Here is a 27075-nt window from a genome sequence, read left to right as displayed (position 1 = left end):
CACCAGAAACAACAAGGCCACAAATCAGGGTACTGCACGATGTCCTGAGAAGCGCCCATACCTCCTGCATGGCGGCTGCGGATTCAAGTCTAAGTGTCCTAGTCACACGATAATTTTAAATGGGACTTATAATCCTAAAAGCAAGGTGCTCAGAGCTCAGAGTGCCTTTTCCAGCATCACGGTCCACACTGTAATTATTAACAATCACCATAATCCCATTATAACAGTTAGAAAACTAGGCAAGCATTTCCTTTTGTGCTTCCCAATTTGCACTGGTATTTTTCTCTCTGCACATGCTTTTAGCATTTGCCTGGCAACATTAATTTTTTGAACCGAGGTACAAGTGGGCAGAGCATCCCTCTGTGCCCTTGAAATGACTAGCTTACTTCTGCTCTCAGGAGAGTCAGAACATAAGATTCTTTAGTTCTTGGGAGAAAGATCAGAGAACAGGAAACAAAAGGGTTTTCTAAATCCAGTCAGATTTGTGGGGAGGGAGTCGTGGAGGGGACCGAAGGGCTATACTTGAATCGAGACCTGGACGACTTCTTTTGAATATCTCTGGCCTCAGCACGGAAGTGATAGGCTCCTAGCCCACAGGCCGTGAGCAGACAGAAGCTGGTCTCCAATTGTTCTTCCTTAAAGGCCATGCAATTCCCCTGCAAATGGGGACTCTGAAATCAGTGGAACATGTGGGCTCTTCGAGAATCCAGTCCCCTGTGGCCTTGGGATACCGCCTTCCTGATGATATCCAGATGTGTCATCATTCCATGGGTCTGAGTAGCTGTAGAACTTGCTATTTCCCTGTTCCCAGGATTCATCTGAGTTAACTCTGCTGCTAATTGGGTTTGTATCTGGCAGTGGTGACATCGAAAAAAAGGTTTTGTAGTCAATTACGTTTTCCTAGAACACACAGGAAAGGGTTGTCCTGTCAACGCTGAGGTGGTCTCTACCTTAATGAACTGCCCCAGACAAAGGCACAAAAGGACATGACGGTCCCCGAGTACCTGTCTTTACTGGCTTCCGTTGAACAAGCAGTTGAGCTCTGTCTGGGCAGTGTGAGAGCTGGCTTTCTTGTGCTTTCAATTCGCCTGCTTTCCATGGAACACATCTGAATGCGATCAGGTGCATTAGAGCCACTTTAACAAATTATTCCCGAGGAAATGAAATGCACAAATGCTCTTCCTGAGGCCTAATGACCAAAGACTTGGTTTAACTGCAGCAAAGCCAGGAAATAGACACTTAACTGTCCCCACCGCCCCCATAACTGAGCCACATGGCACACACCTGGGGGAAGAAAAATGGAATTTTTCCTGCAAGGATTTTTCTGGTCCAGAACAAGTCATTCTCCAAATGCTTTAACATCCTGAGTGTGGGTGGAAGTGATGCTTACTTATGTCTTATGGAAAAGATGGTGTGTTTATAGAAGAATCATCTGGCTGACCGAAGAGGTTGCAGGAAGGGCCAGTAGTCACTCAGGGAATATAGCAAGGCCTTGGCTTTTTTCCCCCTTTGGGTCTTGATGGGTCAACTTCAGCCACATTTTTAGCATACTGGGGGTTTCCAAACCTCTGCCCCAAGGACCTGGAGGCGCTTCCTGTTCACAGGGAAATGGAACTGGAAAGTCCATGCTAACTGCTTAGGGCCTAGCAGTATCCTGGGAGGAAGTGGGCTCTCTCTGGGGCTTGTGGCTCCCTCTGGACAGTGGGGAGCCCCAGTGAGAGAGACCCTCTGAGGAGGTGGCTTCAGTCACAGGCGGTGGTGGGAGTGAGGGAGGCGGCAGTCAGTCCACAGTAAGTAAGGGTTCCATGATGGATGAGCAGCACCCCGCATGAGCCGTGCCAGACCAGCCCCAGGCCTGAGGTCTGCCCGTACCGTATTTGCCTTTAGGATCTCATGACCAGCCTATAAATGTGATGCAATGTGGTCCAACCACTCCCGCTATGGGAACTGGAACTGCACATTTCCTGCCTTTCATCTTGGCGTGTTGGGGATACGTATGTCAAAATAAGCAAACCACAGCACCGTCACTGGGGCAAGGGGCAGGGCCATGGCTCTGCGGGTGCAAGGAGGGCTCCAACTGAGCCATGCAGAGCAGCCTCCAGCGGCCACAGAGAGGAGCCTGGGGTGTGTTGTGCCAGGCACTATCTGCCCACGCCAGGCCAAGCAAGTCCTTCTGCTGGCTGGAGACAGGGATGTTGCTCAGACAAGGTGCACGGCCTCTGTGGGGACATATGCTGCGGTTGAGCCAGATTGTTAATTCCGGGTTATTTCTGGGTGATGTTGCGAAAGCTTCACTGAGGAATTTTATCATTAGCTGGAGAGTATTGAGCCCTCCCTTGATCTCCTGCCAGAGTGGATTTTTGGAAACAAGCCTGTCTTTGAAAAGGCAAAATCAGAGAGCATAAAGGCAGACTATACACACACCAAACTAAGTTTGGGGTGATGAAACTGATTTTTAAAAATATTTTAGGACACAGTAAACACAGGGATGGTCACAGGTCCTTGTAGAGCCCAGCACTCCCTGGCTTGCCGAGTTTTCTCCTTGATCCCAGCCTGCTTTCTCTCTCCCCACCCCAACGCCACCCATGTGTTCACACTATCCCCCCAACAGGCAGCCGAGTTTTCCCTTTAGTCTCTCATCCTTAAAGACATTGATCCTCCTCCCTGAGACCAGGCCCCATATAACGATTCCGGCCACATTCCCAGGAAGCTCCCTGGTCTGTCTCCTTCGGGTCTCTGACGACAATCTCTCATTCCCAAAGCCTGCTTCCCAGTCCTTCCTTAGAATTAACCCAACCTGACGCCCGTGTTGTCACCTTCTTAGCTTAGTTCCTCTGACTCTTTCTTTGCCCTTTCCTAAGCCATATGGGAGAAGACAGATGATCTCTATCTCAGGGACGGATTTCCATCTGCAAAGTATCAGTCTTCATGCATATGGTACAAGAGAGAGCTCTGTTTAGGGGAAGTTCCATGCAGTTCCAGATCTCCAGCCTCCTAACTGAATACCATGCAATGCCTTTATCTAGCCCTCCTCCCAATCCGTGCAAAATGTCAGGGGGATGAAACCGATTCTCTTTCTTAATGGGTTCACATTATGGTTGTGCCAATTTTGTGCAGACTGGTCATTTTCTTTTTTTTCCCTGTAAAATTGTTTTCAGAATCATTCAAAGTTGTTTTGGTGAAAGTCAAGCTGAAGTTGTTTGTTTTTCATTTTAAGAAAGATAAAGACAGCTTAGGCTGGTGTTGGGGAGCCTGAGCTCAGAGAGCTGAGGTAGGATCCACGCAGGGGCCGTTTTGGCTCCATCGTGGTGACTGGCACAGAAGCACACACAGCCTCGGCTCCAGCCTCTTATGGGGGAAATGACGGAATCTCGGGAGCCCAGGCAGGCATGAGAAGCCTTTCTGAACGTTACACTGTCACTGGATGGGGGTGGTCTGAGGTTTAGGGCAAAAGGGATATACACACCCTGTGTGTCTTGAGGGTGGGGCGTTTGTCACAGAGCCAGACTCTGGAAACACATTCTTAAGGTGACAGCTATGATAAGCACACAAGATCCTCCTTAACCAACATGTGAATTAGCCGCCAGAATAGAAATGAACACAGAAGTATAATCCTCCAAATTTGCCAACCATTCTTTTCTAGGAAACACAGGCCAAAGATCAATTTCCGGAAGATTATATTTTTAGGAGGCCAAGCTTAAGGAGCTCTCTGAGAGTGGTCAGACCCTTCAAACTTAATCCAGAATTAATTGAATTGGGCCTGGAACTGGCCTGTCTGGAAAAGGCTATCACGTTCAGATCCCAAATTAGTGATCCTTATGGGGCATTTCTGCCCCCACAAAATATATCTTGAAAGGCCTCAGGGCAGGAGAAAGGAGGGAAAGGCCAGGTAACAAGTTGTTTGTCCAGGACAATGAGGCCCCGGTAATCCTCAGACCACCCCCATCCAGTGACAGTGTAACGTTCAGAAAGGCTTCTCATGCCTGCCTGGGCTCCCGAGATTCCGTCATTTCCCCCGTAAGAGGCTGGAGCCGAGGCTGTGTGTGCTTCTGTGCCAGTCACCACGATGGAGCCAAAACGGTCCCTGCGTGGATCCTACCTCAGCTCTCTGAGCTCAGGCTCCCCAACACCAGCCTAAGCTGTCTTTATCTTTCTTAAAATGAAAAACAAACAACTTCAGCTTGACTTTCACCAAAACAACTTTGAATGATTCTGAAAAGAATTTTACAGGGAAAAAAAGAAAATGACCAGTCTGCACAAAATTGGCACAACCATAATGTGAACCCATTAAGAAAGAGAATCGGTTTCATCCCCCTGACATTTTGCACAGATTGGGAGGAGGGCTAGATAAAGGCATTGCATGGTATTCAGTTAGGAGGCTGGAGATCTGGAACTGCGTGGAACTTCCCCTGATGCCAACAGAACACGTACCCTCTGAAGAACGCACTCTCCAATTTTAGGGTAGGACTTCATGTGTGGGCTGTCCCCTTCACTTAGCAGGAATGTCCCTCAGAGCTTCTCAGCCATGTTTGCTGGTGGCACTCAACAGCAAAGGAGGACAACTGCATCCCCATGGGGCCCAGGGACTGCTTGCAGGGGCCACAAACAGCATCCATCTCCTTTGAGGTCTTGTATTTTGCACTTGTATTTATTTTCACAGAAAAATCAGGCTCTAAATTCGTCATTGGTTGAACCCAGTCTGTAGTTTTGGGAGTGGACAACATAAAGACAGCTACTGGGAGCCTGGGCCAGGGTCAAGAGTGAGAACTCTCTCGCAGGCTAGGGCCAGATCTGGTAAGGCTGTGTTGCCCAGAGTGGGCAGGCTGGTGAGGGCTGGCGTCTGCCATCAGAGGGTGCTATAGAGTGGTCTCCATCAAAGGTAGAGACCTGGGCACCAGGAGTTGGGATGTGCCATGGCCAGGTCTGGGAAAGTAATGGGGCCAGTTCTTGGATGATGTCCTTATGCCTCAGGGATCCTGCCCAGCGCAGGCTTCGAGGGAACTCCTGAATGGCTCTGCCCATGCTCAGCTCGTCCAGGTGTCTCAGGATCTCACCCATCAGGATGGGTTCTGTTCCTTTGGGTTGGAGGTTGCCTTTCCTTACAACAGTCCTTAGAGTTCCTGTCCAATGACAGAGGACTTTGACAGGAGATGGGAGCAGCAGGCTTTGGGCTGCCTCACCTGGAGTCCAGGTAGGGCTATGTCCCATCATTCTTTCAGGAGGAATGTCATCATATTTTCTTCTCAGCATAACCAGTTGGTTTCTGGCTGGAATTCTGACAGATTCTTGGTTTACAAGTTGTTAGTTTATCACTGTATTAATCAACATTTGGTTTTTAGTCATAACATAGCTAATGCCTGATTTTGCTTGCTTCACAGCAAATTAAATGAAAAATTGCAGAGGGAAAAGGAGGTGAGGAGATGTAGAAAAGAGCAAAGGGGGTTAAATATACAGTGATGGAAGGAGATTTGACTTTGGGTGGTGAACACGCAATGCAAAATACAGATGATGTATTATTGAATTGTACACTTGAAACCTATCTAATTTTATTAACCAATATCACCCCAATAATTTTTTAAAAAGAATTGGAATCACATTAAATAAATTGTTAGATTGGTTAATTTTTTTTTTCTTCAAGTCTTCAGGTAAAATCGAAGCTCCAAGCACCATGTCTATCCAGGAGCTCCAGACACACCCCCGGGGACTGTCGACATGCCCAGCGTCATGACAAAACTAAGTCAGTGCCACTGATGCACTGAGTCAGGCGGAGCACACAGAAGGGACACATAGACATTGGCAGTTTAAATAGTACCGATCATGGCCATATAATAGGCTAATGTACTTAAAATTTATATGACAAATGAAATAGTGCTTGAATAAAATTTCATGTTGGCTAACCAATCTTTAAAAGTCTAGCTAGCTAGATAATTATGGAGCTGACACAGATGTTTTAATTTGTTGTAAGTCCTCTATAACAGAAAGAGAAGGTAAATCTACATAAATATTCAAGCACATCTGCACTCTTTTCCACTGAACTGCAGAACAATAAATAATTCTTAGTTGTGCAGTAACACACAAGGCCCATCCTCATAATCAGCTAAGTGGTCCCAAGACCAAACTATATAATACTTAAGAAAATGATGAAAATGAGATTGTAGACGAGATCACAGTTGATCACTGCACATGGCAAATTTACCATGCATACATAGCACAAGCTCACTAAAGAAACCCGCTCATGACTTTATAGGTTTTTGGCCTAAACCAGAGCAGGTTTGGATTAGTCTCCTGTGCAGAATCCTTGTAGGGTACTCCACAGATATATCAGAAACCTTTACTTTGATCTTGCCAAATTTTTACCCAAAAGGATTCAGAAGGCTTTACTTGCTTTAGAAAATACCAAAGGCTGGCTCCGATATTACCAGCACTTTGAAATTTGGTCACTTTTTTGCTAAAGAGATGTGCAAGTTTTTGTTAGAATCATGCACTAATGGTTAGGGAACAACTAACACCATCATCTTAAAGGACAAAGGAGAGGAGAAGGGAAACTATTAAAAAACTCCAACAATATTTTATAATTTCTTGTATCGTCTGCTTTATAATATTCTGATAGCCCTGACAAGCTTTCTCTTTGGCAGTTTTTTAGGTTAAAGGATTAAGGCTCATCATTATTTACTGTGTAAGGAATATAGTAACTACCCAGTTAGTCAAAAGGTTTCAAAGGCTTAGTAAATTGCTGATTTGACTGCATTTCTAACATCAATGCAATTAATTCTATCAAAAGGTAATAGAAAAATTCTATTGTTAAAAATGCATGAGATGAAGAATAATATTTAAGTAACCTCTTTACTAATGGCATTGTTGCTTTGAGAAAAATCATTAAAAACCAAAATTTTTAAATTTAAATGATCTCTTTGCTGATAGATATTATAAAATACTATATTATTTCAAGTTTTTTTCTGAAGTGAGTTCTTTATTAATTTTGTTTTTGATAATTTCTGTCTCTGTGTCAACAGTAGAACATTTTTGGTCCAAATTAAGACTAATTAAAAGTTATTTAGGGAACATAAGTGAATAACAATGTTTAACAGTTAGCACCTCTCAGAATAGAAACTCAAGCAGCAGACAAAATGGAAATTGAAAACATTCATGCTTTTGCCTCCTCCAGATCACAGCAAAGATTAAAGTTTGTTTATGTAACCAGTGTAAACCCAGGATCCTACATGGTCTAGCCTTGGCGCTGGTCCAGACCTACAGAAAAATGTAATTGGAAACCGATCAAATCTTTTCTGTCTCTTGAGAAAGTGCCAAAGGTAGGAACGTGTTTTAAACATCCAACAAAACTCCTTAAAAATACCTTTTGGACTTCTGTTTCTCAGTCTCCAGTTCTCTGACCGGTCCTTTCTCCTTCTATTTCCCCTAAGGGCTCCGGAGACCCAGGCTGAGGCTTTTCTCTCTCCACTCCCTCTTTTCTCTACCACAGTTCTTTGGTCATCAACTTGGCTTCCCAGGCTTCTTCAGTTTTCCTTTAGATTCCTATTACCCAGGCTCTGCCGTGACCAAGAAAAGTTCAAAACACACTCTGCTACAGGCAGAGGAGAGGAGTAGGACACATTGGATTTTGCATCAGATTTGTTTTTCTTGATTTCTTCTGTCCCAGGGAATATGAGAAGCTGGTTGCAGAAGAATTTTGCCTTCAAAGCGTTTCCTGAATTAATCAAGTGGTTAGACTCTGGAGCTACAGGGCCAAGGCCTTCCTTCAGTTCCTGTCAACTTGGTTTGTCTTGTAGTCATAGTTCACACTTAGTTCTACTGTGATTCAGCTGTGCCAGGATGTACCCCAGAGATGGGGTATCCTGTGAGAGGTTCTTAGACACTCTCTCTCTCTCTTTCACACACACACACGCGAGCACACACACACACACACACACACCTGGCCTTGTATGTATCCTTTCCTACACACATATATAAAATCTTTCACTATATATATTCTTTTAAGTCTAAGTGTAGTTGCTCTAGATGAAGCAGGGATGGGAAGCAAGAAGCACCACCATTTAGGCCACATCTCTCCACTCTACCGTCTCTCTTCCTTTCCTTCCCTCTGAGGGGCTTCTAGGGATGCAGTCTGGACCATGAATGCAGTGGTCGCAGCACTATATTTAGAATCAGAAATATCAGATTCCTGTTGTGGTAAGCTCTGCTACTTATGACCTAAACGAGCTTGGACACATTACCCGTAACACCTGCTCCCTGGGTTGCTGTGGAAGTGAAATGGTGGACAGTGGGATCCAGCAAATGGTGATGTCCTCCCTGCCCTCCATGTCAAGAGAGCAAAGGAGAGGGTAAAGCTGGCTGAGGCAAGTGCATCCCTGCCCTGAAAACAATAGCGTCAAGACGGGTAGACCTGTGATGGGAAGGCAGCAGCCTGCTTTGTATTTGTATAATAAGAAGCATTTATGTAATCCAGCTATTACAGATCCAATAATTACTATCAAATTATCAGCCAGAACAGCATGGCACTGAGCTTCGATTGAAAAGAAAAAGAAAAAGGGAGCAAAAGAAACTGACCATTTCGGACAGATTGAGACAATGACAGAGGCAGGTCAGCTGGTGGGAACTGGATACAATCTCAGAGCCTGAGAAGTCCAGATTTTCAGATGAATTTTATTTGGCTCTTGAGCTGTCTGCTCCAGAACTCCTCAGAACTGTAAATTCTGCAAAATGGAAAAGTAGAGCTGGACTCTCTCAGGGGCTAAGAAGTGACCCCTCTTTTTTGACTTTTCTGAGGAGAGACCATTGCCATAGGGGCCCCTGGAAATGGGCCTGAGCGGCCTGCCTCCCAGGAAGGAGCCCGCCGGGCTGGCCTGCAGGATGTTTTCAAGTGGAGAGTGGTCCTATGTGTCCTGGGATCATTAGGTAGTGTCCCTGCCCCGAGAGACGCCCCATCCGGATGGCCTCCAAATCTCCACTGCCACTCTAATAACTGTCTGTTGCCACCTGCTGGCCACTTTGGGTGAGGTGCTCAGCACTGGAAACAGGAGGGATTGGCAAGAGGTAGCCAGGCTTCTGGGAGCTGAACAAAAATACAGACTCAGACTGAGTGTTTTCCCCAAAAGAGTGACTTTGGGAGGACCTACGATGGTTCTATTCATTAAGCCACACAAGAACGGGGACTTTTATAAAAAGCAATACCCTTCATTCATGTACCATTTACTGAATCAATTATATTTTGCAGTTATGTACCATGTTACCCTGCAAGGCTCTGGGGGTGATTGATAGTCACACCTCATTCTATCCCCAAATGACATTATCCAGTGTGATCGTCTATGTTTTTCACTGAATTAAGCTTCCCGTTCATTCATTCCCTCATGAACAGTTATTGACTGAATGCCTGCTATATGACAGGCTTGGGCCCAAAAGCCGAGGAGACAGCAGTGAGCAAAAGCAGGTGCTGTCTCTGGAGTCACCAGTTTGCAGTCTAGGGGAAGAGACAGACATTAATCAGATAATCACAAATAACTGTAACAATGTACAACTGTGAAAAGTATGATAGAAAAACATAACTGATAAGGGCAGGCCTAAATGAATTTGATCCCTTCTAAAATGGAGATTTGATACGCATTAAAATTATTTTAAATGTTTTCATTCTTTCGCCCATACTTTTACTTTTAGGAACTTACCCTAAGGCAACAATCAGAATATTGGGCCCACTGCATGGTTGTTTATAAAAGCAAAGTAAAATAAAATAAAATAACAGGAAACCATTCCAATGTCCAGTAATAAGGAGTCAGTTGAACAAATGATTATATTTAAAAAATAGGACATTCAGCAGCCATTAAAAATAAAAATGTAGAGCCGCGTGATTTGACTGGGAACATATTATGTTTTGCAAGTTATAGAAAAGTACATGTAATAAATTCCATGAGTGTTCCCTTTCAGCTTCCTACTACATAACCAAGGTTTTTGATCATTATTGTTGCATCATTATGATCGTCGTGCAAATGTGCTGTTATTTTTCCCATTAAAAAAAAACAACAACTCAGAAAACAAAAAACTTCAATTAACTTCTGTTGACTCTACTTTCCCTACCCCTTATCACCTCATTTCTTTGTTAACCTCTGCAGTTAAGCCCCTCTATTGCCTTTCCTCTTAAAAGTACTCCGGTCAGGCTTCCTATGTCAAAATCACCAGTAGCCTCCATATTGCTAAACCCATAGTCCTTTCTGTCCTTATCTCACAGTCTCCATTAGCAGCATTGAACACGGTGGGCCATTCCCACTTCCTTGTAGAATTCCTCAGCTGGCTTCCAGAAGTCCACCTCACTCTCTCTTAGATCCCCTCCAGCCTCGTTGCTTCCTCCTTCTCAGTCTTTGCTACATCTTCCTTTTCTTCTCAGTTTTTTACTGTTAGTTCTCTTCTCTGCCTATGCTCATTTCTTTGACCTTATCCAGTTGTGACTTTAAGTAAGCATCATCTACCCTAGCCTAGACCCTTCCCCTAACTTGTCCAGGATGTCAAAAGCTAAGCCCCCTTCAACACGTGGTTTCCAAGGGTGCCCTGGGGGGTCATGTCCATTCCGGACAGTCAAAAGACAAGAGGGCATGGATCAGCTCCAGTGGGAGATTTGTGAGTCTCATAACATTTCTCTCACTTTTCACTTTCCAGAACTCAGTCACATGACTCTATTTAAATGCAGAGAGGGTGAGGTGGGGTGGGGTATAGTTCCTGGATAAGCAGTCATGATGCTATGCTAGGCGAAGGAGAGAAGAGCTTTTTTATACTGGACAGCTGATCTCTCACAATTTAAACAGAAAAAATATATAAGTAATATGAACTCAGCTCTCTCCTCTGCCCTCCGAGCCCTTTCTTTAATTATTTGTTTGGACTCACTGAAATGGGGGATTGTCAGGATGCTGTCCTAGGGTAGGAGGTGAGGGACCTTCCTCACCTGATTCAGTTTGGGAAGGAAGCAGAGAAGGAACAGGAAGAGTATCTTTACATAACTGCTTCTTTCTCTATTTTTGGTAAAAAATACTTCTCAGGCTGAGCCATTACTAACTGCTGGCTTTTAGGGGTTTTTTGTTTGTTCATTTTGTTTGTTTGTTTGTTTAAACAAAGAAATTGAAAAGCTGAACCACTCTGCTCTTTGCTTCCCCGAGTGAGAGTAGGCAGAGGAATGGATAGAGGGAAGCAGGAACATGAACAACTGTGTATGCAGGGGGACACTTTCCCATTAATTACTCTTCACTTGAATAACAGTACGTGGGATGTGGGCTGTTTGTTCCAGCTAATGGCCCCACTGTGAGATAGGCATTGCCTGATAGAAGACAGGGGTTAGAACAGCCACTCTGCAAGCCAGTAAAACCAATTTTATGGAAGAAGCCATCTTTGTTAAAAACCAAATCCAATCAAAGCTGGACTCTCCAGCAGCAGATTCAATACCAATCACACTGTTGTCAAATTTATTCTGTCACAAAAGCCTCAGGCACTCTCAGCCTAGAGTGAACCAGAGCAAATGAATTTTCCTATGAGCAGAATGTAGACTTCTGTGATTTAGGCTGATCAGAATCTTACACACAGAGACCAAGTGACCCTAATCGAATCAAACCACAGAGATGAGGTTCTGGTTTTCACAAAAGGGAGAGCTTTGCTCACCGTTCAAAACTGTAAGTTTTCTTTCTTTCTTCCTTTCTTCCTTCCTTTCTTTCTTTTTTTCTTTCTTTCTTTCTTTCTTTCTTTCTTTCTTTCTTTCTTTCTTTCTTTCTTTCTTTCTTTCTTTTTTCTTTCTTTCTTTTCTTTTCTTTCTTTTTTTTTTTTAATAAGACCTGACTTATGGTGCATTTAAAACACAATGCAATTCACACTCAACTTGTCTAGGGTGTGGCAACTGTGTAAAGTGAGGCACTCTGTAATAATATAAGGCCCTCAGTGACTCCCTGGGCTCCAGGACTCTGGCTAGTCCAGCTGTCACTGCCACAAACAGGTGGTGTAAAACAATAGCTCCACTGAACCAACTCATTTTCCAAACTGTCTAGCAGCCAAGTGTCCAGCCAGAGTGCCGGCAAGCAGCACAGGTCACCAGTCTGCCAGTGCATGCCAGCACCCACAGCCCATGGAGCCCCGGCTGCTCCTCCTGCTCCTTGGTCTCTGCTCAGGTAAGCATCGCGGTCGGGGGGCTCTCCTTTGAGGCTGAAGCACTAGAATCCCCCAACCTAGTCTGGCTTCTTTGATAGGAACACAGAATGGCAGGCTTCAGCAGTCCAAAACTGTTCTGTCAGTTTCTCACCGATGTTGGCTTGGGTAAAGATTTATAGTTTGTTTTATCAAATTAAAATAGGAGCTGTTTGGTGAAAAGCTACAAAGTAGACATGCAGGTCTTGCCCCCCATCAGTGCCTGGCATTAGACTCATCCGCACAAACAGGTTCAGCACTTCTACCTTTCTGGAACTGCTTTCATATTTGAACAACTATAGGAACTTAGAGTGGCAACTTATAATCGCAAACAATATGGTTAACAAGTCCTTTTCTTGCTCCTGGGAAATTCTGTTAATGAAGAGGATTGACTGACAGTTCCATGTGCTGGAGAGAGAATCCTATTCATGATTATAACTTAATTCTCTCCATAAAAATGAAGTATTTTATAATTTTGTAAACTTCTGAAGTTAAAAAAAAAGTTCATATGAATGTATTCTTGCCTACTTTTTTTTTTAAAAAGGACATTACTATATGTAGGTTTGGGTTTGAATTGAAAATATAAAACCTTGCACAGCCCTTGACCTGCATTTAGCTCTGGAATTTGTTACAACACAGCAGCTGCAATGCTATCCTGAATCCCAAACTTCCGGTAGAGAGAAATAAGAGATATTTGCTGATTGCTTCATATAAAAGTTTGCTGGTGACATCATCTCAACTGAAAAACAAGGCGGCTGACATTCTGTGATTTCTCTTCTCTAATATTGCTCTGACAATCATAGGCCTTCTGGGCAAAAGAGGTAAAGAGCTTTATTGGTAATATTTTTCAATAGTAGATTTGAAGGAAATAGCCTAAACCCTAATAAATTCATATAAATTATGTCCTGTGGGATTTGGGCCTGATCCAACCAAAGCTGGCCGGTTGGCGATGGTGGTGGTGGTGGTGGTATTATACTGCGGCTGGTGTGTGTGTGTGTGTGTGTGTGTGTGTGTGTGTGTGTGTGTGTGTGTGTGTGTGTGTGTAGGCAAACATTATACTCAGTGAAAATTCTTAAGAGATAAGCTTATGTATAAAATCCTTAAGAAATGTCTTAGGATACCAAAGACCTTCAAAAATACATGTTTAGCTATTTTAATAAGTATGTAAAACATATTTAGATCAAACCTGGAGTTTTGGGTATCAATTCAATGGATGGTTCACAGAAAGTTAGAGCTAAATGAGGTAGTCCAACATCTTCAATTTTTTATTGTAGGGAAACTGAGGCTGAAAGACATACCCGAAGTCACTTAAATTATATATCTTAGAATGTGATCAGTTAGAGATTCCATTTGTTGTGTGTACAGTCAGAAAACATAGCCAGAAAACAGTCTGAAATTGTCAAAGGTAGCAAGATGACACAGCACCAGGACGAGATAAGAATTAGCCAAAGTGACTAGGAATAGCACAGAATTCCTTTTGCCCAACCCAATGGGTATAAAAATGCAGATTGGACCAGTATGGTACAAAAAAACAAAACAAAACAAAACAAAAAAACACTTTAAAATTATGGCTTGGTTCCCCTATTTAGAATCAATTGTCTTTATGGCCAAAATTCTTGTTTATATCATGGACACTTTTTTCTATGTTAGCGTAACACATAAAATTTCTGTTCTGTTTATATAGCATTTTTTATTACAACCTTTTCCTCTGTTCTGTCACGGGAATCCCAAGTACTTCATTTCCATTTCTCTTACGGCTTATTCGTTTCCAATCTGTTCACAGTTATTCACATAAATGACAAATGTCAATCTCTATGAGAGTAGGAAAACAGCAATCATGTTGGATTCACCTTCAAATATCACAAAGCTCCTAAAACAATGCTTTGCACATAGTAAATGCACAACAAATACTTGATGAATGAATTAATGTTATCATCATCTGAATAAGGATTACAAAGACGATTTTGCTGAAAAGAGAGAATTTGACTTTATTTGTTTGTATATATAGTTATTAATTTACACCCTGGCTTTTCCAGAATGTATTACTGTGGCTCACTGAATCCATGAAGAACTGGTTCAATTCTCCAGACCATGTTGGAGTTGGGAACAGAATCACAGAATTCTGATCTCAAGTCTTATAAGTTTTCTATCACTCTATCCTGTTTTGATAAGGAAAAAAGGAAAGAATACTAGGGAACCCAGTCTAAGAAATGGAGGCCTTCTTGGAAATTCCTGAGATGTTTATAATAGATGGAGCAAGGCCCCTTGTTCCTGTTGAGGGTGGAGGAGGAGGAAGTGAGTGTCGCTGGAATGCTGACCACGCCTGTCTCCCAGTCCTCCCTTCTCTTTGGTGGGCCACCAGCTTGGCCTGCATGGTTTTCCTGCTGCATAAAGCTGACCATCTGCTCCATCTGTTGCTTTCTAGTCTGTTCTTCCAGTCAAACTGGAATAAACAGTCACTTGAAAATAAGCAACCCAGGCAATGCCAAAGCAAAAGCTTCAAAATCAGTGGCCAAGGCACTCAGAGTGACCCATGCTAGTCCCCTGCCCGCTGTGAGCTGGGTGGGGCCTGGGAGAGACAGAGGATTGCCTTGTCCCAGGGGCTCAACAAGGTGACTGCAAATACTAGGTCTTTGGACAACGTGCTCCCTTGAAGGGTCCTCGAATGCAGGTGGTTTTTTTGGGGGGGTGCCATGTGAAAACTCTTCATGGACCCTTTTGAGTTCAGAAAACTTTAATAACTAGAAATGAAGAGGTAGGCTTGGTTAGGAGTTCCCTTTACAGAGCCCAGGGAGGTCATGATGAAGAGATTTAAGCTACATCGAAAGTTTCAAAAGTCCAAGTGGATATGATAGCCTTACCTTTAGGGTGACGTGGAAGAGCAAGGGCCCTGGTGTCACACTGGCCCCACTGACAATTCCCACTCTAACTGGCTGGGAACCACGAATGTCTTACTAAGCTGAACCTCAATTTTCTCATTTGACAGGGGCAAGGATTTACCTCGTAGTACTATCAGAAGGGTTCAATAAGATGATACAAATGCAGGGCCTTTAATAAAGCTCTACAGACTAATTAATGCACACTTTTTGTGGGGGATGAAAATGTTACAACTTATTGTACAACATTGGTTATCTCAAGCTGATCCAAAGTTCTGAGTGAGAAACAGTGGCCGAGAACGTGGGCTCAGGCTTCAAATCCTGGCTCTACCACTTATTTAATCTGGGCAAGTCATTAACCTCTCTGCACCTCAATTTCTTCATCTGTAAAGTGAGGACAGTAACAGTACATACCTTACCCAGTCATGAGGACTGAAAGAGTTAGTATATATATATGGCATGTAGAAGAGTGGCACATAACAAGCTGGAGATGTCAGTTATTATTTTTATTAATAGAAATAGAAAATGTATTACTTTTTACTTGATAATTATTTGTGGACAAACTCTTCTAAACTTAGGATTCAGGGAGAAAAATAATAAAGAAAAATAACCTGTCTTAGAGGCAATAGGTTAACACTATGGGGCAAAAAAAAGGAGAGCATTTCACCCATTCAATTTTTAAACGTTTGTTGGCCCAGGAGGAAGGTATGGGGTTTCAGCAATAACCTGAGGAAAGGGGAGATCTAGTTACATGAATCAGGGCAAATGGACCATACATCTGCTTCCTGTCCCAACCCGGAACAGGCAATCCCCAATCCATGTAAGGCTTGAGTTACAAAGATCCTTCGTAAGGCACTTGTCGGAATCTAGACTTGTTGAAATCTCATAAGAATAATGATACATGCAGTTGTGCATTATCCAGGACAGCCCACAACACACTTAGAATATTAAGTTAGTGCAGGGGTACAGGGAAGAACGACAGGGTTTTATTCCCAGCTCTGCCCTAGCTGCATGACCTTGGACAAGCCATCTGACCTCTCAGACTTTCAAGTGAGAAAGCTTGCCCGCCCGCCCGCCCGCCCACCCGCTTGCCTCACTGGAGGATGGTGAGGACCACATAACATTGGACCTAAAAAGGCTGTGGGCTTTGACAGTATTAGATGATATTGCCCTTCATCCTGAAGGAAAATGTAGTAAAGGTTCCTTGGAATCACTCATACTCCAAATAGGAGCCCCAAATCCAGGTCAGCAAAGCACACATTTTCACTCTGTCTTAACAATTTAACTGGGACATGTATCCACCAGCAATGATATTTTTTAACCTATGATAAAATACATGACATGAAATTTACCATGGTAAAATACATTATATAACATTACCATTTTAAAGTGAATGATTGATTTAGAGGCATTAAATACATTCGAAATGTTATGCAACCATCACCACTATCTAGTTCCAGAACTTTTCTGTCACCACAAAAGGAAACCCAGTACCCATTAGCAGTCACTCCCCATTACCCTCTTCCCAGCCCCAGTCTCTTGTAACAATTAATCCGCTTTCTGTCTCTATGGATTTATCTATTCTGGATATTTCATAAAAATGGAATTATACAATGTAGGCCCTTTTGTATCTGATTTCTTCCACTTAGCATAATGTTTTCAAGGTTCATCTATGTTGTAGCATATATCAGTATTTCATTCCTTTTTATGGCTGAATAATATTCCACTGCATGGTTATACTACAATTTGTTCATTCACTTACCTGTTGATAGACATTTGGGTTGTTTCCATCTTTTAGGTATTGTATATACTGTTGCTATGAACATTCAGGTACAAAGTTTTTGCGTGAACAATTCTTTTGGGATATGCCCAGGACTGGAATTGCCAGGTCATATGGTGACTCTGTGTATAACTTGTTTGAGGAACCACCAAACTGTTTTCTACACTGGCTGCAACATTTTACATTCTCATCAGCAATATATAAGGGTTTGTGTTTCTCCGCAGCCTCACCAATATTTGTCATTTTCAGTTTTGCTAATTACGGCCATCCTAATAGGTATAAGCCAGCATCAGTTTTTGGCTGTTCCTAGGACCTGAGGCCAGCCAATGTGAGATTTCATTACACCGTGGCCAGACTCTGAATTACTGACTGGCTTTTATGTGGACTTTTCTTCTTGTGTGTACATGTTCCTAGCAGACTTGATTCAGCCAGAGGCTGTATTAGGGAATGTCATCTATCCAAGGTACAAGTGTCATGATAGTCTGGCACGCCCCACTGAGAAGGGACCACACTGGCAGCTGTGCTTAGAAAGGAACTTAAGGAATTAAGAGCTGTATTTGAGAACTTCAAAGGCAGGTCCTGCATGCCTTTCGTTTCCTGGTCTCACCTCGGTTACTCTTGTTAGTGTGTGTGGAAGTGGGGAGGAGAATCTGACAGCATGTGTCATTTGCTGCCTCAGCTGGCCTGGTCCTGGGCTCTGAACATGAGACTCGTCTGGTGGCAAAGCTATTTAAAGACTACAACAGCGTGGTGCGGCCAGTGGAAGACCACCGCCAGGTCGTGGAGGTCACCGTGGGTCTGCAGCTGATACAGCTCATCAGTGTGGTGAGACCAGAGTGCTCCGGGCTCCCCACAGCACCCACACCTCTCGCCCTGCAGCTTCCTCCCCTTGGCTTCCCTCTCTGCCCTCTAAGGATGAGTCTTACCTTTTTTTCAGGATGAAGTAAATCAGATCGTGACAACCAACGTTCGATTAAAACAGGTAATCCAGCTAGATAATTGCATTTGTGTTGTTTGTATTCACCCTGAAATTTAATCTGAGCCAAGAGGAAATCAATTTGGGTGAGAGGGATATATACCAAATGTTGAAAGTAAATATTTTGGGGTAGTAGAATTATGGATCACATTTGTTGGTATGTTTGTTTGTTTGTTCGTTTACTTTGCATTTTTTCTGTGTGTGTAAGTTTGCTAGGGCTGCTGTAAGCAAGAACAGAAATTGGGCAGCTCGAACGGCAGAAATTTATTGTCTCACAATCCTGTCCAAAAGTCCAAAATCAAGGTGTTGGCAGAATGGGTTCCTTCTGAGGGCTGGGAAGGAGAATCTGCTCCAGGCCTCTCGCCTTTGCTTACAGTTGGCCATCTCCAGTTCACTCAGCATTCTTCCTGAATACGTATCTGTCTTTAAATGTTTCCTTCTTATAAGGACACCACTGTATTGGATTAGGGCCCACCTTAATGACCTTATTTTAACTTAATTACCTCTGTAAAGACTCTATCTCCAAATAAGGTCACATTCTGAGGTCCTGTGGGAAAAAAAAGTCATCCTTTTTTAAAAGAATGATGCTGCCTGTTTGAGGAAAATGTCCATAATAGGGTCATTCTCTTTTCCTGGGGTGGGCAATGTGGAATGGTAGCTCTGCAACCACCTAGGGGCATGACTTGGGGGCACCTTGGTTTTCTCCACTGTAAAATGGGGTCAATAATCACTCTTACGTCACAGGATTTGTTGTGAGGACTCGGCAGTAAAATGCTTAGAATGGTGCCTGCGTGTAGACAGTGTTGTATAAGCGTTTGCTGGTATTGTTAACTAAAGTGGAAGCTGAATTCTGAATCAAACTTTTCTTATTGGAGCAAAATTTCTCTCACTATCTGAATCACTATACCCATCCGAGCTCTCGATAACCCTAAATTGTTTTTTAAAAATGTTTTTAGCTTTTTAATTAGCTAAATGTCTTCATTTCTAGCAATGGGTAGATTACAACCTAAAATGGAATCCAGACGACTATGGCGGCGTGAAAAAAATTCACGTTCCCTCGGAAAAGATCTGGCGCCCAGACCTCGTTCTTTATAACAAGTAAGCAAACCAGACAGGATCAGGAGGGGACATCCTGGGGCAGGTGGAGCCCAAGTGCCCTAACGGAAGGGCCACTCATCTTAGTATGCTTCTCACCGCTGTTCACATTGAGTAACCCTTAAAAACCAAGAGCTAAGTTGACACGCTAGGGGTGCCATATGGTGTCTCATGTTATGAATAGAAACAATTATCAGAGCCAAATCGAATCAGGGCTGTGGGGTGAGGAACATTTAATCCCTGAGAGCTCCTGAAGGGTATATGGCAACTATCCAAGGAATCCAAACTTCCTATAATTCAGTTCCTTGGAATTAAATGTCTTTCCTACCAGTAGGTCTAAACCACCCAGGGTTGTTATTCATCACATCCTCACGGCACCCTGAGATGCCACATTGCTGATGGCCCATGCAGCCTATCCACGCGCTCTGTGACAGACTGCATGTCGTGAAATTATAATGTGATTCAAGACACTCCGCTTTAATGACACGTTCATTATCATACGCCCTTCATTTGTCAGGGAATGTTCATCTCAAAGTGCATCCTTCCCAGGCAGGAGAATTTGACATCGGCCTCGAGGATTTGTGGTCTGACGTCTGGCGTGTGTTTGGGGCAAGCAGGCTATACTTGTCAGGGAAGGCGGCAAGGGCCAGTGAATGGAAATGACACCCTTAAAGTCTGACCCTCCCCTGCTTTGATTTTCTACTACATATTTTCCAGTTATACCTGGGATTTAAGCTTGAGCCAAATTATCCAATCACTTGCATAACCTTTTCGGACAATTATGCTGAGAGAGCAGAGTATCTTATGTTAGCAAAGTTTCTCTTTCGGCAAGAATCGGAGGGAGGAGCTTAAAATTCTCTAGTCCTTTTGACAAGCTTGTTTAGGAACAGTCTGGTGGGGAGAGGACCTGCTCGTAGGGAGAGACTTAGATGATCCTATGGCCTCTGCTTTTTGGGAAAGTCCAAAACCACATAGTTATCTGGATAGAGCCCCACCCCCACCCCAAGAAAAACTGAGTAGGAAGTAAATCTCTTGAGTTATGAAGTGAGACACCAATATATGCTGCATGTCCCTGGAAGCTCTTGGCCAAGGCCTGGGACACAGGCTGTTTGTGGGACGAGCGGACTGCCCGCTGAATAAAGCCTGCAGAAGAGGCCTTTTGTTACATTTACTATCTACCATGTTCAATTTTTAAAAACAAGATACTAGTGCTAACATTTGAAAATCTAGAAATATCACATTAAAATCCGATATTTAGCCCTCTAGAAAAATCTAACATTAAAAATATGGAAATTTTGGATTAAAAAATCTAGATTTTCAGCTTCTAAGGAAAAATCCAAATACTTGGTGACCCTGGGTCTTCATTCCTACCAGGACACCACAGGCAGAGCTGAATGGTGCCTTATTTAGAGGAGAAAGTGGCTCGCCCTTCCTCACGGCCTCACCCTTGACTCCTTCCTCACCTGCCTGGCCCTGGAGGCATCCGAGTTTGTGATCCCACCCCCACTGAGTTCTAAATAGTTCTTAAAAAGGTAGTAGACCCCTTTCTTAACCTGCTTGTCACTGTAATGGGCCACCGGATGAGTTTTTATTTAAAATTTCTGGCTTTTTTCCCCCCAGTTAATTTACAGAGTATATCACGGAGAGAGTAGATAGAGATTATATTACAAATACCTACTAAGAACTGAGAAGAAAAAAATCTGGGATGCAGTGGATCAGTGTCACCTGTTCTTTCTTTAAAACTGTGGATTCCCAGGTTCTTTCCCAGGTAATCTGCTTCAGTGCTTAGATGGTGCTCAGGAGTCCATCTCTTAGCAAGCATCCCAGTGATTTCTTATGAACAGACACATCTGGGAAACATTGGCATAGCTAAGAAGCAACACTGCTGAAATAAAAGCTTCTATCATTAGCACCTGAATAATTGACAGCCGTCTCCTCTTTTGTCCTGTTGCAGTGCAGATGGTGACTTTGCCATTGTCAAGTTCACCAAAGTGCTCCTGGACTACACTGGCCACATCACATGGACACCTCCGGCTATCTTTAAAAGCTACTGTGAGATCATCGTCACCCACTTTCCCTTTGATGAACAGAACTGTAGCATGAAGCTGGGCACCTGGACCTATGATGGCTCTGTGGTGGCCATCAACCCGGTGGGTGGTGACGTCGTGTGATGAGGTTGGATTCAGGAAAAGCATGATTCGGCTCTCCAGCGCTGCCGCTTCATAATCATAGGCTCTAGGCACCCATTAGAACTTTGGGATCATGATGGTTAATTGATTGGTAAGATCCTGGATGTCCTGCACATGAGAACCACCTGGGAGCATAAATGAAGTCTCTGTGCCCAGGCTCAGCACCGAAATTTTGGATTTAATTAGTCTGGGGTGGGGCTAAGGCACCAATGTTTTAAAGCTCCCAGGTGACTTGAATAGGTAACCAGCAGGGGGAATCCCAATAGTCCAAACACCCTTATTTTATAGGAAAGGAACCTAAGACCCAAAAGTGGAAGTGACCCAGGGTCCCACCTGGGAATGTAACAGCACTGGAATCTGTTCCCTTGTCACAGTTGATTACGAAACCCTGTCCCTCCTCAGGGTGATGTGGCTAGGTTTTCAAAGTTTCATTTCATCTCAGGAAAGTGACCAGCCAGACCTGAGCAACTTCATGGAGAGTGGGGAATGGGTGATCAAGGAGTCCCGGGGCTGGAAGCACTGGGTGTTCTATGCCTGCTGCCCCTCCACCCCCTACCTGGACATCACCTACCACTTCGTCATGCAGCGCCTACCCCTCTACTTCATTGTCAATGTCATCATTCCCTGCCTGCTCTTCTCCTTCTTAACTGGCCTGGTATTCTACCTGCCCACAGACTCAGGTAGGTATGGTTCTCATGGCTGATGCTGCTAACATTGACAGATCTCATGCTGCTATTTGGGGAGAAGCCAGAAATAATCATGGGCTAATAAACAAATACAGGCAGATAGACTCAAATCATCATCACTGGGAGGACGCATTTACTGAGTGGCCATGTGTAGTGGTGAAGGTCACTGTGGACAGCTGGAGCAGACTATGGAGCAGGCAGAGAGTTGAACGTGACCCTCAGATGCACATACATAGTTTAGTCTAGTTAAAGTGAATAACCGCTAATACCTATTTGCTGAACACCTACTGTGTCCCCAGAAGTATGCTGGGTGAGGCATGGCTCACAGACACTCGTCATGCCACTTCCTCTTTGCAGTCACTTGCTCTATACTGACTAGTCCAGGTCTGCCTCTTTTGCTCACTGCTAGATCCTTGAAAATAGCTCTCGTCTGTTTTCCAGATGGCAGCATCTTCATTCACAAGTCCATACTTCCCAAGAGGCAATTCTTTCTCACATATCAGCCTGAACAACTTACCTCCTACTGAGTAATCACATCTGTGACATAATTTCACCAAATGACAACAATCTACAGAAAAGAGAAAAAGAGTGTGCGTGTACTCATATATATATATACTCTTTTCCTGTACTGTCTGTACAATATATATACATATACTGTGTGCATATATGTATATGTATATATATGTGTATATATATATGAATATATATATGCCTGTCAGCAACTCGCTACTCATAAAAAATTTACAGCAGACACACAGGGAAAAATAAGATGGTACAGATAGTTCTCAAACTTATGACAGGAAACAATTTTATCAAAATGATAAAAACTCACCAATGTCTAAACCCAACTTTCCAACAAGGAAAAAAAAAGATTATGTCTTCATTCATTCAACATATAGTATTTGTTGAACAACAGTTATGTGGCAGAGATACAGTAGAGAATAAGGCAGAATTCACCCACAGGATATATGTCTTAGTGATTGTACTTGTCTCTAAACAAATGATCACAAACAAATATTTTTCAAGTTTCTAATCAAATGAAGCTTCTTAAAGTGAAGAGAGAAAACACTAGTCAGGGCAATATGAAAACTAATCACAGTTTCTATAAACGTTAAATGATTGATGCTTGGAAAGCATTTAGAACAGTGAGACTGCTTGATAAGTGTTAGCTATTATTAGTATTACGATTATTAATCAAGAAATGTGATGTAATTTGATCAATGTTTCATATTTATAATTCTGTATTTTTTTCACTTCTTTTCCCTTTCCTCCCCACTAGGTAGCATTCTACCCACTAGGTAGAACTGATAATTTCTTGTTTGTATCCACTCTGTATCCTGTATATACCCCTAGCATCTGGAAGCACACAGTACGGAAAAAAGCTCCATACTGGGAGGCAGGGCAACACAAAGGTTTCCCAGGACACAAACGGCAAGACCAGTCCAAAGGAAATCCTTTCCAAAAGATCTCTACTGCATTGAAGGTGGTCAGGCCCCACAAAAACATTCCAGTGCCATTCAGCCCCCCTCTTTCTTGCTTTCCATACTTGCCTAATGAGGCCTCCAACAGGGAATTGTTCACCTTGAAATCGAAGGGCCTCGGGGAAAGAGATGGGAGAAGGGGACTCCCTGGCCCTTAATATGAGAAACAAAACAAGAGAAAACAAGTCACCTTCTTAGATGAAAGCAAACGGTGAGAAATCATTGATTTTGTCCTCTCAGTTTGGGTCTTGCAGCTTGCTCCCGTAATGAGAAATTTTTACACGTACTTCTGGGCCATCTCTACGTCTGCTGAGTAACAAGTAGGCCAGGATGTGGTTCATTTTTGTGAGGTTTATGGCATTCTGCTGCAGACAGAAAAACTGCCACCTGGGGCCTAGCTTGCCACCCAGCTTGGTATAACTTGGTTCTCTGGGTTCCACTAAGAAATGGAATTCTCGAGCATGAGATGAAGTAATCATTTCCTGCTTAGGCAGCTTCAATTGGAAATGCCTGCCACTTGCCATTGTCAGCAGATTTAAGGTGCCAAGGTCTCATAGGAAATTCTGCCCCCCCCGCCCCGCCCAATTTCCGCAAATGATGCTTTGAGAAATATCTGTCACAACCCTCTTACCCTCGGGTTTTGGTTGTGTCCTAGTCTGCAAAGGCTGCCATAACAAAGTACGCAGACTGGGTAGCTTAAAAAACAGAAATATATCATCTCATAGTTCTAGAAGCTGGAGGTCCGAGATCAAGGTATCCACAGGATTGGTTTCCTCTGACGCCTCCCTCCTTGGCTTACAGATGGTGATCTTCTCCCTGTGTCTTCACATTGTCTTTCTTCTCTGTTTATATCTGTATCCTAATCTTCTCTTCTTATAAGGACACCAGTCATATTGGATAAGACCTCATTTTAATTTAATCATCTCTTGAAAGGCCCTATCTCTAAATATAGTTGCTGAGGTGTTGAGGCTAAAGACTTGAATGTACAAATTTGGAGGGATCAACAGTTCAGCCTGTAACAGGTATTGTGTTTCTTCTTCATTTTGTCCAGGAGAGAAGATGACTCTGAGCATCTCTGTCCTGCTGTCCTTAACTGTGTTCCTTTTGGTCATCGTGGAACTGATCCCTTCTACCTCAAGTGCTGTGCCCTTGATTGGGAAATACATGCTCTTCACTATGGTGTTTGTCATAGCATCCATCATCATCACTGTCATCGTCATCAACACACACCACCGCTCTCCCAGCACCCACGTCATGCCAGAGTGGGTGCGGAAGGTGAGTGAGCCAGGCCCCTGCAAACTCTGCACAGGGCAGCCATTGCCTCGAGGACATCTGCAGGTCTCCCCTTCACTGTGGCCAGTGGAATTCTGGCTAACTCTGTGGGTACTTAGAACCGAAAGTCCTGTCTAGGCTGTAGAAGATTTTTGGAAGGAACTTTCTTGGGCCTCTTTCTAGGGATAAGTAACTCTTGCAGCCTCCTCAGAGAGAAAAGAAAAACAGAATTAACAAGGCTCCCTCCTAATTCAAGATTAAAGAATCTCTTCGATTAGAGAAGACAAACGAATCACTGTCTTTTTATTCAAATGCTATGAAATTCTTGAGAATTCTGTTTGTCTTCCAATTTGTGAACAGGTTACTTATTTTTTTGCTGGTAGAATCTGCTGAGAATAAGGGCTAGAGATGGAAAGGGTTTGACAAGAGTTTGTCAATGTGAGTTTTAGTGAGGAACTTGGTCTCAAATATTTACATTATTGAAAGTCAAAGTGTGTTAACGTTTGAAATGTCTAAGTTTTCAATAAAACTTCACAGAGACACTAACAGCCAGGGTCTTTGGTGCAAAAGGCAAGAGATTATCATTAATTCACAGAGAAACTACTACTTGTAGTGGTTCTTTTTTTGGGGGGGAGGGCAGGGGTAAGGGGGGCTGAAGGAGAAACAGCCCCTGTTTCTATAAAGACTGTTAGATGACTCCTGTCAAGACTTATATTGCATTTCTTCAGAAACAAAAGACTAGTCTACAGCCATGCCACCTTGAACAAGACCGATCCCATCTGATCTCAAAAGCTAAGCAGAGTCAGGCCTGGTTAGTACTTGGATGAGAGACCACCTAAAGACCAGGTGTTGTAGGCATAAAAAATAAAAAATAAGGGATTGTAAGATGACAAAGTCCTCACAGTCTGTGAGGTCAACCAAGGGTTGCCTCGCCAAAAAAAAACCAACAAAAATAAAAACAAGAAACAATAAACGAAAGAAAATAGTCTAGCTGTTTTGTGGGGCCAGAACCCTACATATTTTTCAGCCTGAGAAACCCTTTCTTTAACCATAAGATCATGAGAACACATGGCCTTGAAGGAAGTAGCTATCTATAGCAAGGTTCAGAAGCTTAAAGCTTTATTGGTTTCTTATGAGTTCGATAGCTGTGCACAGACTCCCTCCAGTGGCAAACTGCTCACATGACAGAAACATCACTGTTAACCATAGTAATTTGACAGGCCACAGGATATGTATGAAGGAATCTTTGAGAAAATATAATTAGTATAGTCTTTTTTTTTTTGTTTGTTTAAAGACAAAGAGGCTGAGGTCCAAAAACAGCCAAATGACTTGCCTAAGTTTACACTGCTAATTCAAAGTCAGAGTTTGATGCTTGCCCCGCTGGCAATTATTCTCATAAATGGATTTCTTTTTGTGTTAGGTTTTTATTGACACAATCCCAAATATGATGTTCTTCTCCACAATGAAAAGACCATCCAGAGAAAAACAAGACAAAAAGATTTTTACAGAAGACATTGATATTTCTGACATTTCTGGGAAGCCGGGACCTCCACCCATGGGCTTCCACTCTCCCCTGATCAAACACCCCGAGGTGAAAAGTGCCATTGAAGGTGTCAAATACATCGCAGAGACCATGAAGTCAGACCAGGAGTCCAATAACGTAAGCTCTGTGGTTTGAAACCCACACCTTTGGGTTTAAATGATCAGTTGCTGGAGCATAGATGGATGGGTTTGGCTTGATGGGTAGGTTGGCAGTAAGAGGCAGCTACTGACCTAAGATGTGCCTTAGTAACCAACTCTAGGCCACCTTAGTAAGACATTGCATTGTGAATGATCTATTCAGAAAATAAAGATCATGATACTAGCTAAGGGATGTTGAGGGCTTCGAGACCTACAAATTGAATGGGCCATAGAAGATGCATAGCTTGAACATTCTAAGTCTAATGACCACCCTAAAAAAATTCTCACGCTTTCCTCTTCCCAGGCGGCTGAGGAATGGAAGTATGTTGCAATGGTGATGGACCACATTCTCCTTGGAGTTTTCATGCTCGTCTGCATCATCGGAACCCTGGCTGTGTTTGCAGGTCGGCTCATTGAATTAAACCAGCAAGGATGAGCAGAAAGCTGAGCTGAGTCTTGCTCTGACCCAGCACTAGGCAGAGCAGAGAAAGGTGGGGAAGACAGGAAGAATTATCTACATAGATATAAGCTCACTTATCAAATATTTAATTTTCTGTATTTATGATTAATGATAATGATTTACATTTACATAAGGTTATGGCCTCAAAGCGTTTTCACATTACTTCTCTTTTCAAGCCTGCTCTATCTGCCTGGAGAATGAACCCTTTTTAGTAAATGAAGTGGATTGCCACAAGAAGTGTTCATTTCCAATGGTGTCTGAAAGAGTTTTGCCCAGAATAACTGAAGTTTTCTGTTGGTTTCTTTTTAAAATTTTTTTTAAAGCAAAGAATGTATCCTTTGCTTAAAAGCCAGTTTTGTACCTACTAGGAAAGCCCTATTTACCAGTTCCCAAAAGTTAAAGCATTTAATTC

General features: G+C 43.1%; 1 protein-coding gene across 1 annotated transcript; it reads left to right on the top strand.

Annotated features, from left to right (window-relative positions):
* Positions 1–12039: 12039 nt before the first annotated feature.
* CHRNA1 (cholinergic receptor nicotinic alpha 1 subunit) lies at positions 12040–26883 on the top strand. Its single transcript, XM_039855257.1, has 9 exons — positions 12040–12152; positions 17504–17649; positions 17762–17806; positions 18789–18898; positions 20850–21045; positions 21527–21764; positions 24303–24526; positions 25944–26183; positions 26508–26883. Exons 1-9 carry the CDS (start codon positions 12110–12112, stop codon positions 26637–26639), a joined length of 1374 nt encoding a protein of 457 aa, XP_039711191.1. The 5' UTR covers positions 12040–12109; the 3' UTR covers positions 26640–26883.
* The last annotated feature ends 192 nt before the right edge of the window (positions 26884–27075 follow it).

The sequence above is a fragment of the Pteropus medius genome, unplaced genomic scaffold (genome assembly GCF_902729225.1).
Source record: "Pteropus medius unplaced genomic scaffold, Ma_sr-lr_union100, whole genome shotgun sequence".
In the NCBI taxonomy this organism is placed as follows: domain Eukaryota; kingdom Metazoa; phylum Chordata; class Mammalia; order Chiroptera; family Pteropodidae; genus Pteropus; species Pteropus medius.
Note: the sequence above shows the minus strand (reverse complement) of the source record. Positions and strands in the feature narration are given on the sequence as shown.

Excerpts from the sequence above, each read along its gene's own strand:
- CHRNA1 (XM_039855257.1), top strand. The coding sequence starts at position 12,110 with ATGGAGCCCCGGCTGCTCCTCCTGCTCCTTGGTCTCTGCTCAG. Across the intron at positions 17,807-18,788 it reads CCAACGTTCGATTAAAACAG|CAATGGGTAGATTACAACCT; the intron begins GTAATCCAGCTA and ends CTTCATTTCTAG. Across the intron at positions 21,046-21,526 it reads CTGTGGTGGCCATCAACCCG|GAAAGTGACCAGCCAGACCT; the intron begins GTGGGTGGTGAC and ends ATTTCATCTCAG.